We start from the raw sequence: 15,669 nt of genomic DNA, 5'->3' as shown, positions 1-15,669 counted from the left end.
GTTCAGAAACGTGCTTGGAGAAATTTTCTAGTGTTTATTACTAAACCTGAATGTATACCACTCCCCTGTTGAGAGTAGTCATTCTGACCTGGTTGTTATGTGGCGTTCCGTACAGTGCTTCAACTAGGTCAGCAGCTCGTTTCAACAGCATTTCCTGGCGGATGAGCAGATGCATAAAATTGACTTTTTAACAGAAAAGGATTTCAGTGCAAATAAAACCACGGGCTAGTATTTTCTGAAGTGACTAGTGTTTGTGTGTGGTCATTCTGAAAACTGGGTTCCTTAAAGAGCTGTTATTTGCCACTTATCTGAAGAATTGAACCCCTCACAGCATCTCAAACTAGACATGCAAAATTATCAGTCACTTTAGAGAGCGTTGACGTGCGTGCGATAGAAACACCAACCGGCAGCGACTGTGTTGCGTGCCCAGTGCTCCATCTTGGTCTTGGAGCTCTCCATAGTCCTGAAGCTGCTTTAAGCACACCAGCTTCAGAAATGGAGACAACCTTCACACATACCCAATCTAAACAGGAACTCCGTTCCCTACTGAACGTCAATATATTCTTTTGCATAGACACATAAAAATCTGATTAATCTCTGTGTCTATTTTTTTCTCAATAATGGTAACCAAACAAATAAAACACTTTAGCTATCTTATGTTACCTCTGGTTGTAGGAAAAAAATTACAGAGTATACTATCTGAATACAATAGTCTTTCATCATGCAAAGATGATATTAGGTACTTTTGGTACTGCACTAAAATCTAGGAATATAGTTATCAGTGCCACTCTCATTGTGCTAGGCGCCACATCAACACAGGGTGCAGTGTTACATATACCTAAAATCCTGAGTTGTTTCAACACATTCATACTGCAGTTGTTGCTACAGAAAAAGTTGAGCTTTAAATGTTTTTTTACTAAAAGATTCCCTTAAGGTTAGACCTCTGTGACAAATTATTTATGTCTATCATGTATCATTTAGGTTCAGAGATTTGCCAATGCAGATAAACGCAAAGGACCATGAATATGAGCTGGGAAGATATCTGCATTGGACTCTCATTTCAGCAGCAAAAGAAGTTCACAGTGTTTGAGCTCTAACAGATAAAAATCAGTGGTAGCTGTGGGTTCTACGTGATCAAATTCTTGTTTGGACGTACAATTAATTGGTGAACTTATGTTCAGATGTAGTTGTCATTTAAGATACAATTTTGTCTCTTTTGTGAGTTAGAACATATTTAGTGGGCTCAGTGAAATGCTGAAAAATATTTTACCTTAGCTAGTCTTTCAGGGTCACCAGGATGTCTTGGGATGACCTTTTGCAGTCTTTGGAAACCATAATCTATGGTAGGTTCATTTAAAGCTGAAAGGAAAACAGAAAAAAACCCCCACATATTCTATGAGTATATATCTTTGTATGACTCTTAAGTTTCATACCTAAGAAAGATGGATTTCACAGCTTTGCCACAGAAAACCTCTCCTTGCCTGGGTTCCTAGAAGGTGTACATTGCCCACTGCTCAGGCGAGCTCTGATCACTGTGTATAAGACAGGCTGAGTAGTAAGCTAAGCTTTACAAGAACTTCTGCATGAGGATCCCTAATCTCTTTTCAGAGGTAATACTTACTCGACTGCTCAGAAAGCTGGGACACACGAGCTATTAACATTGGACCGTGTTATACAGACCAGGTCCCCTGACTCCTGGTACCCCGACTCCACCCGTTTAATTGTACAGATGTTTCTGCCATTAGCTGTATAATGGCATATAACGTCATGTCCAGGAGCATGGTGCTCCTAGACAATCCCTCAGTGTGTCTGTAATTTGTTAAATAAAGAATTAGTGGTATCTTTCTGCTTACAGCTATGCCTTGAAAGAATTCTGTGCATTCATGCGTATACACACGCGTGCACACACACCCTGTGCCTGCTCATTCTGGTGGGCACAGCTGAACTGAATGTACATGCTCATTTTATTGCCAGTGTTCCAGAAAATGCATTCAGAGGCAGGTATGTTGAAGCAAATGACAAAATTTATGCGAATGCTACATGATACTTGCAAAACCTCTAACTGAAAGTGTTCCAGAGGGTTACACTAGTGAGTCTGGCTTACGCAATAAGGGAGCAAAAAAAGCATGACTTCTGCACTTAAAACTGCTCCAGTTTCCAATGCTGACTTCTCACCGTCTGTCAAAGGCTGAGTGAATAATTTGAAAGATACAGCAGGGAAGCATTGTCACAAAATACTCCTTTAAGGATGAATGTATTTAACTCTGGACAAAACTGACAATGGCAGTAATACAGCAAGTTATGGTACAAATGCAAATTAGAACAGGTCTTCTATGTTTGTTATACAGTCGGAAATCAAGAGTACCGTATTTGCTCATCTAACACACACATGACACACACACCCCCAACATTTTGCCGTCACAAACTAGGGCACAGCTATTCATTAGACACATTAACTTCTTCAACTGTGTACGGCTATTATGCATACATAGCCACTTCACTGTAATGATCTTAATCTCTAGTGGATAAACCAAGATATTTTGTCCCAGATCCTCGGTTAGTAATAGCTGGTAGAGCCCTACTGGCATCGCTGATGATTTCATAAAACTTCAGACACTTTAATACTCTACTATGAAATCGTGGCAATAATAATCTAATTTCTGATTATTCAGAATTAAACTCCCAATCAATACAGAAACCAAAAGTCAGTTCTGTAGCATTCTGCATACTCACAGGCTTTGACTGCCTCTAATACTTTAGGATTACCAGTGTTTACTGATACAGTTACAGGTATGGTTTTTTAGAATTTCCTTATACTTCAGAACGTGCATTATAATTCAAACGACACATTCATGCTGAGAATCTTGCTAAGAATTCCATGACGCATTTAGTAAGTAACATATGTAAGTCCTTTAGCACTGTCCTCATTCAGTGCTAGCTTCTTCTAGCCTCTTGTACCATTTGTGGTTCTTTTGAAAAAAAAAAAAAAATTTCTAAGTAACTGGTGACATCAGCACAGCTGAAAACACCCGATTGCAAGAGACACTGATGGCACTTACCAAATCTTCCAAAATATACTTAGCACCTTACAGAATAAACACCTCCAACACCAGAAGAATGAAATTTTCAAGTGAGACAGACTTTTATACTGATCCAGATTCTCTGGTTACCCGTGTCCGTCTTTGGTATAACAACACGAAGGTAAAAGGTCATATTCCCCACTGAGATACATTTTATATTTACTTTTTATTAAATAATTATGACATGGCATGAAGTTTAAATATTACAGGAGATAATCAAGTGGGAATTGAGTAGAGAAAACCCAGACCTGAGAATTTAGTCTTGGCTATACTTAGAATGTCTGTGCTCTCCACTGGGAGCCATTCTGGCTTGCTTAAGGAGTTTAATAATACACATTTCAACTGCCACAGAATCTACGTCCCATTTGGGAAGAGGGGTTTTTATGGGGGGTGGGTTTTTTTGCCAATAATCCTGAGAATTATAAGCCAATTCTCTCAAGGGCCTATACATCATTATGTGCCATTTCTCTTCCTGATTACAAGTCTAATCAGTTAAGTTATATATCTTAAGCTAAGCAAAAGCAATGTAAAATATATAGGAATTTAAACATACATGTATACATAGTTCACTAAAAATAGCTAATGGGAATATACAAAATGCTAATTCAGGAAGAAGAAATTGGCTATTATTCAACGGACATTTTTCCAATGGATTGACATGGACATTTTCATTCTGATAGGTAAATAGCAGCAAATAATTTCTCAACAATGTTGACTTGTTCTAAGAAGAACTCAGCCATTTTGAATCAATGTACATATTACGTCTTTCAGCACAAAAGGTTTTCTGTACAGCTTGCAACAAAATTGCCTACTACTAGTTTTACTCATTAATGAAACAAAAATATCTCTGTCATGAAATCCTGTTAAAAACCAACATTCAACATTTGTAGAAGAAAATGGGACCTTTTCAACTGAAGGGCAAGACGTAGAATCCACCAGCCAGTTTAAACAGCTTCACCACAATACCACTTCCACTGAGAAAAGAGCTACTGGATCAGTAGTGATTTATCTATGTGTTCCATAGAAATATGCCAAAATTATATCCAAATGCTTTTGGGTTCATGGATTCAGAGACCATAAAGGGGTCTGACACAGAAGCAGGCCACTCATCATTTCCTACAAATCTGACATCTGAAATGAAACCCCCAAGAAAACTGATTCAGGTACAGAAAAAGCCCTTTGGCAACTCTCAAATCCAGTGTTTCAGGCACAAGGAATTTCCCAGAGCATAGTTTAAAAAATTGTGCATGACATGATATAATGTATGCAAAAAAAGAGCAACCATCTAGTGAATAGACTAAATTGTGGGTTAGTCTATAAACTTCACTCTAGCATAACCTGTTTAACAACAGAATTGTTACAGTCAGCAGTAGGGAGAGGTCTAAATGCCCCACAGCCTGCCTGACTTTATTTATGAGAAGGCTCAAATAGAGTATGGCGCAGTGCTGCTGCTTTTGTGTCGTTCCTTACCTTCCAAAATCCATGCTTTCATTTTAAATACAAGTCTCCAGCTATTATGACTCACTGGAATAGGAGAAAAAAAATTCTCACACTTGAGCAACTGATGCCATGACATCTGTCTGCATTTGCAAAACCTGAAACAACGGCTCGGTCCCATTCATCTCAACGGGGACTAACTCAGATATCGAATGATAACAGTGCTGACATTTAAAGTATTAATTATTTCACCGCACATCAAAGCACGTAAGACTGTTGAAGGAAGATGATGTTATGAAGATCTGCACAATTTACCACGAGTGACAACTCATTCTGATATTGCCAGTGTACGCTTTGGGAGATGCGCACTCTCCCTCTCTGCCAATCAAAAAAGGGCCACATTCAAGGACCTTAGCAAAGTTCTGCAGCTCATCTTTGCTTTACTCCATGAAGCAGACCAAAGGGCAGCAAGTCCTCTGCAAAGTATGAATGAGAAGAAACAAAGTACGCATACCTCTAGAAATATTCTGAACCCAGAAAACTGAGCCAGAGGGAGCGTAGTATTTGCAGCGTGATGCCAAACCTTCTTAAAGATGTTAACATAGAGAAAAAGGCACCAGCGGCCTTAAAGGCTTGAATTCCAACTTTGCGCTAGCGACTACCTTCACTCAAGCCAACAGCAGAGAGATGCTTGGTATTCATCCTACAGAATAAAACATTTCCATGTGGCTGGTTACAGAAGCTCGCTTGCTATAATCATGCTAATCCTGGGTTTGGGAGGTACATACATACTGGTCAGCCTACTGAGGGGTACATTGCGGTCTAGAGTTGGAAGAATGCTGCTAGAAGTGTACTGCCAGTGGTCCTGTGTTGTATTTGCTGTGTTGGTAACGGCTGTTCCAAACACCCTACTCCCAACACAGCGTTGCCTCCTGTTGCACGTGTCTTTCATAGGCTGAAGCAGTGTTAGGAGCTGTTCTCTGCAAATGCTTTCTGTCACATCAGTTGTGTTCCAGCCAAGTGACTTCGCTCTTCCCATTTGTAGAGCTCACTGCATCCTTGTAAGCATTGTTTCCCACAAGCAGGTAACAAGACCTTCTCAAATCCACTTACAAGCTTTAGCAAACCAGTACGGTCCTATCCTTGGTACCTGGCATAGAGACTGATACAGTACAACCCGGGAAGCCAACATACCCTACAGATTATTTTATATTGCATTGCTCTGACAAGTTAACCCCTGGAGGATTTCTGCTCAGCAAGGAAAATTATGTTCAAAATCTCCCTGATATACACATTTCCAGGTTAGCATCTCTATGACAAAGTAAATGCAGAGCTGTGATCAAACTTAAGATATGAAAGCCTACGAGACATATCCTCAGCTGGCATAAACCGATGTAAGCATTATTAAAGTCAAGGGAACTATAATAGAACTACTTACAACAGCAGAGAATTTGAATTCGTGCAGTATTAAAAGCAGAATACGAGGCTACCGCTAGATTAGCAGCAGAGAACAAATGTCTTATTATTCTAGGAACAGCTAATGAAAGAAAAGTAATTCAGAACACGGAGATGTATGTGTAACCTGTATTCTCACCAGATTAAGGTATACACGGGGACTAAATGTTTAGTTGTGGTGATTTAAAAATAGACATTTTATCTCTCGCTTTAAGTACATACTTAACTACTAAAGTATGTAAGTTGGCTCAGCAACTGCCATTAACATATAACAAGCCATTTCTCTAGATTTTTGCTATACTCTCTAGCACACCGTTAGATGTCCACAGAATCCTGTTGGCTTCACTCTTGTAAAAGTTTTCCATCTGAGAACCTTATGGAAAAGTCCACACATCACATTTTGGCGATGAGAGGAATTTGATGGCTGAGTTGCAGCACCCTGAATGATAGCACTTAAGAGTGGAAACGCTGACAGAACCATAACTACAGCAATGCCAGCACAGCACACTTTGCAAGGAGCCTATTATAAATACACATTACAGGACGCATATGAGCTCCCATAACAGCTCCACTGTGGCATTTAGATTTACCCTTGAAATTTATATCTAATTTTTATATTCATCTTTTCAACAGTTCATCATGTTCTTCTTCAAACAACCTGTCTTGTTGTGACTCTTTAAAAAAAATGAAAAAAGCTCAAGTATAATCAGGTCAAACATTAATATCTGATTGAATATTACATACTGAGGGCATAGGCAGATATACATAATACTAACCAAGATCATTGGTTTTCTGTTTCCGTGTTTTAGAAGAGCATTGGTGTTCCGGTGATTGAAAGATATGACTAGAACCTGAGAGATCCATTTCCTGTATAACCACAGGAAAGTGGTTAATCTTTCTTCGTCCTTCTGTGGCAACGTCTCATGTATAAAATTGAAGCACGTGTCTTTCTGTAAAACTGGTTGCCCATGTCTGATGCAGTGAGGCCCCGAGGAACCCTCTGAGGTCTGGTTTTATATGAATAACTATTTTCATTATACCTGTGAAGTACCTGTAGCCAGCTACTCAGCATTTTTCATATAACTTGACCCTTTGTGCTTTTCATCTGAGGTTGTATCTCAGCACTTAGTGATTACGAAGGACTTAATACAACATGACCCTGATAGTACTGGGGCTGCTAGTTGTTGCCGCTGTTACTAGTTCTGACAGAACTACATCTTCCCAATGCTTTTAGTTTGCAGAATTTCACACTTTTTGGTCTCCTGGGCTTAATGTTAATGTCTCTGCATTTCTTAGGTTTTTGCCAAGTGCAAGCTGAATGTAAAGGGAAGGTATTTAGGGGAGCAATTCTCATTTACAGCGGCAACTACAATTCAAGAGGGAAGTGGTCTTATTTGTGTCTCCAAGCCTACTGCATTCTCTGGTATGTTCTCTACAAACTTTGTGACAGCGCGGAGGAATATGTTGCAATATAAAGTACTAAAAGTATCAAGAAAATAATAAACTTCAATTATCACGAAAAAAAACCCAGATTTTCATTATGATGCACAGGGCTACCTTACCAATAATTATAAAATCTATTGAACTTTCCTCTTCAGTATTTTATATGGTATTTGTCTGCTACACTCTACCCAACAAATAGCTACATTTCTGTGCTGCTACTGAGCATATTTTCCAGAGTGCTATGGATACACACATGCATTCTGTGGGCAGTGGCATTTAAACAACCTGGTTTCCTGAGGCTGTTTTCTGGTAGCTTCTCTGCTGCCTAATAACATGGTTGAGCTCTTCACCCTTTCTTTCAGTGGAGGATTAATTCAGATCTCTCTTACCATTTTCCATTTTCACAAAAATGTGCTGGAACTGTGCATGTTTGATGCTCCTACCTTTCTGACAAAATCTGATAGAAATTGGTCAAGAGGTTCAAAAGTTGTTGTGGAAGTTCTGAAGGCAACTTACAGGCAGAAGGACCTTGACTGCCTGAATATGGCTTGCCTAGGTTAAAAATCAACGTGTTTGTTCACAGCAGGATCACAGCAGTTTTCTGATAGCACAGCCACGGAAAGAAAAAAAAAATGCCACCATGTTATTTTCATAGCTTAGAAGTTGTTTTTACTGCTATTAGCAGCAACAACCTGGGGGAATTGATTACACAGGTGAGCCTCTACCTAATAGCTGTGTTTATCATTTTGCCTGCCATGGCGGGAGAACTGCGGGTTCTTGAATAGACAGATTGAAAAGTTGTCTGTTCTACCCTCGCTCTAACAGCTCGGCATCTTCTGTGAAATGCTGTTTCGTAACACATGGCAGTAAGCACCCACTCACTCCTCAGAGAATGCTAACAGATATCCCTATGCCAGTAACAGCAGTAAAACAGGGATAGTATATTTAACTTTCTTCTCTTCTGCTGGCTCCTGCATACATCTTCATGTCCTTTTTTGTGGAAGCACTCTAATTAACATGTCAAAGAACTGCACTGCAGTCTGACTCAAGTCCCCCCTAGATGGTACAAGTGAGTCTTGCACTTAAAACAGCTTTACAATAATAAGAAGACTTTTCTTCATGGAGGAATGCACATTTCTATTATACATCTCGGTACCACTCCATTCCTAAACCTCTTTCAGCACAGGTACCAACAGCACACAGATGGTGACCCTCAGTAATGCTTGTGTTGAAGATACTGTGAGAGCAAGGCCTCAAGAAGCAGAAAATGGCATAGAGGAACTTTACATTTAAATCTGTAATAATAACTCAAGAATTAACAGTCTCTCTTTCTCTGAGGGTAAAAGCATCGGGCCTAGCGCAACCCCTACAAGCCCTATACCGCACATGAACCAATGACACTGTCCCTTTGCTTAAGGAGTGGCAGACTCCGGTAACTTAACCTGTCCCATCTCTTTAGAAACACGGCCGTATTTGCATGCAGATTTGAATCTGTAACCTGTTTGATGGTTTTGCTGGGTATCTCTCAGGAAAAGGAGATAGGTTTAACCTGCTCAGACATCAGATTCATCTTTTCCCAGAGACCAGTGAATCAATGTGCTGCCTTAGAAGAAAATGTATTTCAAAAGCTTTTGGCCAGATCCTGATCTCACAAGCCCAGGAATAATTCCAGAACGACTTTGCACTGCACCGGAGTTATTGTGGTGCAAAATCAGAAAAAAGTCCTAATCTCTTTGAGCTTGATTCAAAGTCAGTTTCAGTCAATGCGTATCATTTCAGTATCTTCAATTAACTGTGGATCAGACCTCTATCGTAACAACAATAATCCTTTGTCAGTTAAGCTTTTATTTCATTAGAGTACCTAGTATAATTGAAGACTTAATACCTGCCGCAGGTTTCTAGGTGTGACAGTTGTATGAATAAATACGTTTCCACATACATAACTAAACACTAATTTAGCATGTGTGCTAATAAAGGGTATATAGAATGGCATAAGACAGTGACGGGATCTCCACAAATCATCGGTTCTTTCTCAAGTCCTGAAGTGTCAGATTTTCATTCACATTTTTCCACTTTTGGAAAAATTCTAACTAATTCACTCAACGGGTGGTTAAATTATTACCTTAAATTTTTTAATAAAAAATTTCTTGGACCTTCATTATTATTTTTGAGTTAAATTATGATTTAAAATTTGACAATTATAATACACAAAGATTACTTAATGAGGATTGTTGGTAGTAAAAGGCTTTAAAAAAATCAAATAAATCCTTCCATTTTGAGAAATCTGAATATGATTTGGTGGGAGCAAGCCATTACACTTTAATATAAATCCACCCTTTAGAGCTTGGTGCACCATTATGCTCCAGCCATGCTTAACAGGGTATATACATTGTATGCCATCATTGTTACTACTGGGACTGACAGTTCAATGAGATGGTCATCTTGTCCCATCTTACTTTTTTTCTTTCAGATCTATAGATAATGTTCTCCTGCTAGCAGAGGTGAATATAAGGCACTAAATAAGTTGATAATCCATTTAAGAATAAAAACACCCCAACAGATTTATTTTCCACTCAGCTTATTGGCTTCTCTCGATACAAGATGTTCTCCTTGTCCTCTGGGATTATCTTGAAAACGAAAGGTTACCCCCAGCCAGAGGGAAATGTAAAATAAATACTGTTATAAATAAAACATCTTCCAGTATGTAGAACAATGCTATCATGTTCCTGTACACTCAGTGTATCTATAGGCAGACCCATATAATAACAGCATGAGCTCTAATCTGGAAAAAATAGTAACATGTATAGTAACAGTGCCTTAACACCTCTGCACAACAATGAAGCTATCTCCTTACGTGTCCAAATGTCACAACTAGCAGAGTGGCCTTCAAACAGCAAGAGGATAAAGAAAGAAAGTAAAGCAAGCAGAGAGTTGTCAATATTGATTACCAAAACAAAGAGGCTCTGAGCTCGAGCTCCTCTAGCATAAATGACAATCACCTACCTGTGTAAATAAACCTGCCTGGTGCGCCTTTGCAAAACTGTTTGGATTTGTATGATAATGTCACTTCAACCACACCGGGAATGTGACGTGGAGGTGTCTGAACTCGAATGGCATGAGGCGTGATAAGCTAGGAAATAACAAAGGGAGAGGCACGATTATGACATGTCTGTTATTCCCCCCGCTTTCACTTTTCACCCTCCAAACATGCTTTATGAGTAAATGCATTAGTTATTCCTATATAGGAGACACTATAGATCAGGCAAGTGATATATCTGGTCTAGTTTCTTGCCTCCAGGAGAGGAAGACACATTTTAGGATAAATTGTCATCAGGAAAATTGTACTGCTTATGCCCATTGGTTAATTGCTGGCTTACTTCTGGACCCAGTGGGAATTCTTTCTCCTTCCCAAACTCTAACCTTTTCTTTACTTCTTTACCTTTACCTGTCTCCAGATGCCTAGAATTGTTCAATTCCATTCTGGATATTACTGAGCAGTTGGCCTCAATAATATCCCATAGCAAGGAGTTCCACAGAGAAAACACGTTCCATGAATTTCCTTCACACAGGTTTATATGGCCCGCCTTACACGCCACCATTTTTGTACCATTATTGGAATAGGAATTAACACTGTTCCCCCTCCACTTTCCTCAGAAAAGGAGAGTTTCTTCGGTTTAGCAATAGGGAGGCGCCTCTACCTACCTCACTCCATACAAGCATGGTTCCAAATACAACTTGCAGCCCATCAAAGAAGTTGTCTCCAATAATGATCACCATTGCTCCCCCTGTAGTCCAACCTTCACTTGGGCTGATAGCTTTGATGCACGGTGTGGCTAAACAAAGCAAAAAGGACATCAGAGCATCAGGTTATGGTTTTTTTTTTTTTTCCCCATGCAGCTTTAAGACTATTTGCAACACTGGGTGTAAACCCTTGCAGCAGATGGGTGCAAGCAACTTCTGTGCACATTAAGCAGTCCTAAGTCATATTGATGCAAACTGTAGCTTAGAGCAGCTTCACCTGTCCACTCCCGGGAGTTTCTCCACTGCCGCAGCTTCATGGCTGGCATGAATTCCCTAGTGCTGACAAAGGCCTAGGACAAGTCCCCTCCAGCCATTCACCCATGAAGGCTGCTTTACCATTTCACGAAGCCCAATAAATAAATAAATAAATAAATAAATGCATGTTTTCTGCCTTGCTAGTGTTAATTACTTGCCTATTCATTACTGGCACTTAACATCATATCATTAAAGCCTAACAGGCCAACTGTAGTGGGTGTAAAAATGAAACGCTTAAATGATTGTGCAGAGGCTGTTTAAAAAAAACCCCACTCATTTAGCATATGATCACACAAATGCTAAACCCTGTGGAAAGAGAGGTAGATTAAGATATATTAAGTTTATCAATGGGTAAAAAAGATAGAGCAATATCAAATGTTTCCTCCAATTCCTATCAGGAGACAATTTCTAATAATTTTCTTGATTTCATAGAGTAGATTTTTTTTCTCCTCTCTTCCATATGTTCAAGGCCTCTGGACTATACATCCCATCAGGAACCCAATATGGTTTCCAGGCCATAACCAAAGTCAATCCATCACTCCATTCCCAATGTTGACAGGGTCAGAGGTGGAGGGGAACTTTGGCAGTGCTCCAAAAACATGAGACTCCTTTGAACAGCCAGTCAATCACATCCAATCAGTCAAGGAAAAACTGGATGGCTTCCTAGGCTAGGAATCCTGGGATTTTCCTTCTACCATTTCACTGCCCGCTGGGGGAGAATTAACACCACTCTGAATTCTTTACTGATTCAATCATTTTCTTCCAGTTCATTAATTCTTCTTTTAGGTTGATATAGGGCACAGTTAAGAAGTGGGGCAGCAAAACATTATAATGAAATAATATCCTTGCTTGTCTTTTCTACTAACATCACTAGCTCTTCTCACTTTCACTAGCTGCAGGGGAGGGAAAAGTACACACAGATAGCATTTTCTAGTAATTTTGAGTACTGTCTGCATGAGAGAGGTGGAATGCGTTGGTAATGAATGTATGGGAAGAGGGAGAGGAGGGCCAGCATTTTGAAGCTTAACAGATACAAGTATTTGTAATTGCTTTAATATAGTCCAAAACCCATCCTGTAGACGGCCATGAGCCTTGCTTAGCCAAACAAACTAAAATCAATTAGTGTCAGTTTCCTTCTGTGCATTGTTATGCTTTGCGCACAGTTTGTTTAAGGGAACTAGTGACACTTTTTCATACACATCTTGTGCTGTAACAGTTCTGTTTAACTAAGATGTCATGTTGCCTAATTTGCCTGAAATCAAATCTATCCCAGCTGAATGAGAAGTCTGAAATTTAGATAATACTTAGTGTTTCTATGTTTTTCATCTTTGCAGTACAAACTAATTAATAAATTGGGGGGGGAGGGGGAGCCAGTCCCTTAGATGTAAAGAGGATCATATTTTGCATGCAGTAGACACTGTTTTCCTGCCTCTTCCTTCTCTAAACCCCCTGAGGTTCTGTAGTTCCCCCTTAGCTCTCCTTCCCTCCTGAAAACAAATAGAAATTGAAGAATGGGTAATATGCTTTTGCATTCATTTGCATACTGTTCTTCACGCAAATATCCCACCTTCTGAGGGGTCAAGTCTCCTTGCTCTCCGTCCATGCTTGGAGTTGTTGTGAACAAACATGTTGTCAGACACTGCCAGTACGTGCCCATCAACATTCACTGTTGTTGATAGCACAACCTAGATATTTAGAAATGGAAGAAAAAGGAGTCAGGCAAACAATTTATTTTGAAATTTAACTTGTTAAGTATTAATTATTCAGTTTAGTTAAAACCCTGTTCTGTTTGTAAAATGGGATCATGTCCTGCAGGGTTTACTCCCTAACAAGAAGGGGAGAAAATATTTTCAGCCTTCATCCTATGCATTAATTCCATTTAACATAGCATCCTAAGGGCTGTATAAAGTCCTTACTGTATAATGAAGCAGCTACTGCAGATGGCCCTAAATTTAGTTTCCTATGACGCACCGTAGCAGAGATGGCAAAAAGGTCTGTATATACCAACCAGGAGGGCAGGCTGCAAAGCACCACAGCAATTTGCCCTCTGATACATACATGCAGATTCAGAGCCATCTGCTGTACTGTGCACACATGCAAATGTATCTGCATCTGCTCCAAAAATACAGGCCTCCATTGACTGAGCAAAATGGAAACTCCTACTGTGTGAAAACAGTACCTAACATCATGTCTGGTTTTTGACCTGTGCATGCTCAGTGCCTCTTGAAAACCATCTGAGCCTGAGGACCCCGGATCAAGCAGCAGTTTTTAAACCTTAGCCTCCACGACACACATTGCTGGGCTCCAATAGCATATGAATTCTTAAAGGAAGTAACTGTATATGTTAATTAATCCCACTTAGTTTTCCCTTTACGATACAATATCCAAAGCTGTAAGTCCTATAAATGCAGAAATATATGTGCCTTTAAACCACAAGCTTTTAGGAAAAAATGAACAAACTGTGTTTTAACTACTGAGAGAAGATGCAGCTTACTGAAACTTTTGGGTTTCGACCATCAGTTGGTGTAAATCAGCTTAACTCCATTCAGCTGCTACACAGCTACAGTAATTCACAGCTATTGAGAATCTGACCCTGGATGTGTTCATGAATTTTCACAGATACAGCTGCCATAGTCTAGGTAAGAGAATGTTGAGCTCTAATTGTTGATAAAACTATATTTGGCATACAGCAGGAGAAACCTTGCCCTCCTACAGGATTATGCTAGCTTAAAGAATACTTTCTTTCTTGAGACAAGTTTAATTCATTCCAAAAGGCTCTTGTCATACTGTACTCTTATACTTCTCAAGCATTCTTGTCACAAAATGTGTTGCTTTTGTATGCCAACTGATTTCATCATTGCACATTTGGGTGGAGTGAGACTCCTATCCAAAGTGAACATTTCCCGCATGACATAGCTGAACCCACTCAGATGCACTTCATTATTTTCCATTAAACAATGGAAATAAATTTTAATCTCTCACTGGCCAGCACAGAGCACACTATGGTAACAGGGGAATAGACCTGAATTATTCCAGTGTCTGAAATATTTACGACAAGTGTTTAAATTGTAACCAAATGTAAATAAAAAGTATATCATATATATACAGATACACTATATAATATATACATATCTGACCTCACATACACAAGGTATGTATGCGATAAACACACACCCACATGCTCTCAGTATGAGATCTTTATAATATATGCAGACTTCAAGTATACACACGTTCCCTGTTTGAATAACCATTTGGGTGTAAATGTTGTGCACAATACAAGAGCCACATTTCAGTAAGAGTTGTAAAGATGCTGTAGCATGAGTAATAGCAAGAAACAGTCCTCTGTTGAGAAGATAAGTGCTGAGCATCCTCTATTCCAAGATGCACTTTTAGACCTCTCTCCATGAGTGGTTCCATTTTTATTCACCTCTCCCATTCATCACAGGAGGGTCAAAGCCACTTGGCATTTCACAGTCTGGGACCTAGGGTAAATAAATACAGCAATCTCAGGGACAGCACAAAATGCAAAGCTCAGATCTGGACCAGGACCTTCTCAAAGTTTTGGACCTTATTTGCAGTAATCTCTAAGGTACTGCTGAAATGCAGCAGAGACCTTTGTCATCTTTGCTACGACACTGCTAGCCAACTCATTATCAATGACATGGAGTAAGAACACGCGAGATTATGGACATAAAAATTACTGAACTTCTTCACTTTCCAGCAGTCATACCCTCTTGCCTGACGAAGATGACAATCCAATTGTTTTATACTGAAGATTAAAAAACAATGTTTTATGGATAAAAGGAAGAGGAATGTGCATTCCACTATGGTCTCTAACTCCCAGGCCCTTCCCTTTCACAAGCCAACTGCTTTCCCCCAGTGAGTATTTCCTGGGTCATGAAGGGTGACCCTTTCCATCTGGAATCAATCAGTCAACTCCTGACAACTTCCTGAAACACCTCACTCCATTTCCTGTTCTCTCCCCCTTCTCTCTTTCCCCCTGGTTTGCTTCACTCTTCAAAACTGCAGGCCACAGCAGCTTAATGTTAGAGGGTCAGACACAGTTAGACTCCAAAACACTACACAAGAACACCTTTGACCTTCAAAAATCTTTACATCTTAGCTAAACAAATCAAGGTCAACGTTTCTTACCATTACCTTGTTAACCATTTCTATGCATTTTTGCCAATACCCTGCT

At 39.6% G+C, this 15,669-nt stretch overlaps 1 protein-coding gene across 1 annotated transcript in view; it reads right to left on the bottom strand.

Moving 5' to 3' along the window:
- EBF2 (early B-cell factor 2) overlaps positions 1–15,669 on the bottom strand; it is a 144,749-nt gene that overhangs the window by 14,534 nt on the left and 114,546 nt on the right. The window contains exons 8-12 of the mRNA XM_009319534.1: positions 13,039–13,156; positions 11,118–11,248; positions 10,419–10,545; positions 1,271–1,359; positions 89–154 (exon numbers count right to left, since the gene is read on the bottom strand). Coding sequence (XP_009317809.1) covers positions 89–154; positions 1,271–1,359; positions 10,419–10,545; positions 11,118–11,248; positions 13,039–13,156 — 531 coding nt within the window. The remainder of the gene's footprint in view (positions 1–88; positions 155–1,270; positions 1,360–10,418; positions 10,546–11,117; positions 11,249–13,038; positions 13,157–15,669) is intronic.

The sequence above is a fragment of the Pygoscelis adeliae genome, unplaced genomic scaffold (assembly GCF_000699105.1).
Source record: "Pygoscelis adeliae isolate BGI_AS28 unplaced genomic scaffold, ASM69910v1 Scaffold372, whole genome shotgun sequence".
Classification (NCBI taxonomy): domain Eukaryota; kingdom Metazoa; phylum Chordata; class Aves; order Sphenisciformes; family Spheniscidae; genus Pygoscelis; species Pygoscelis adeliae.
This window is presented reverse-complemented; position numbering and strand designations above follow the sequence as displayed.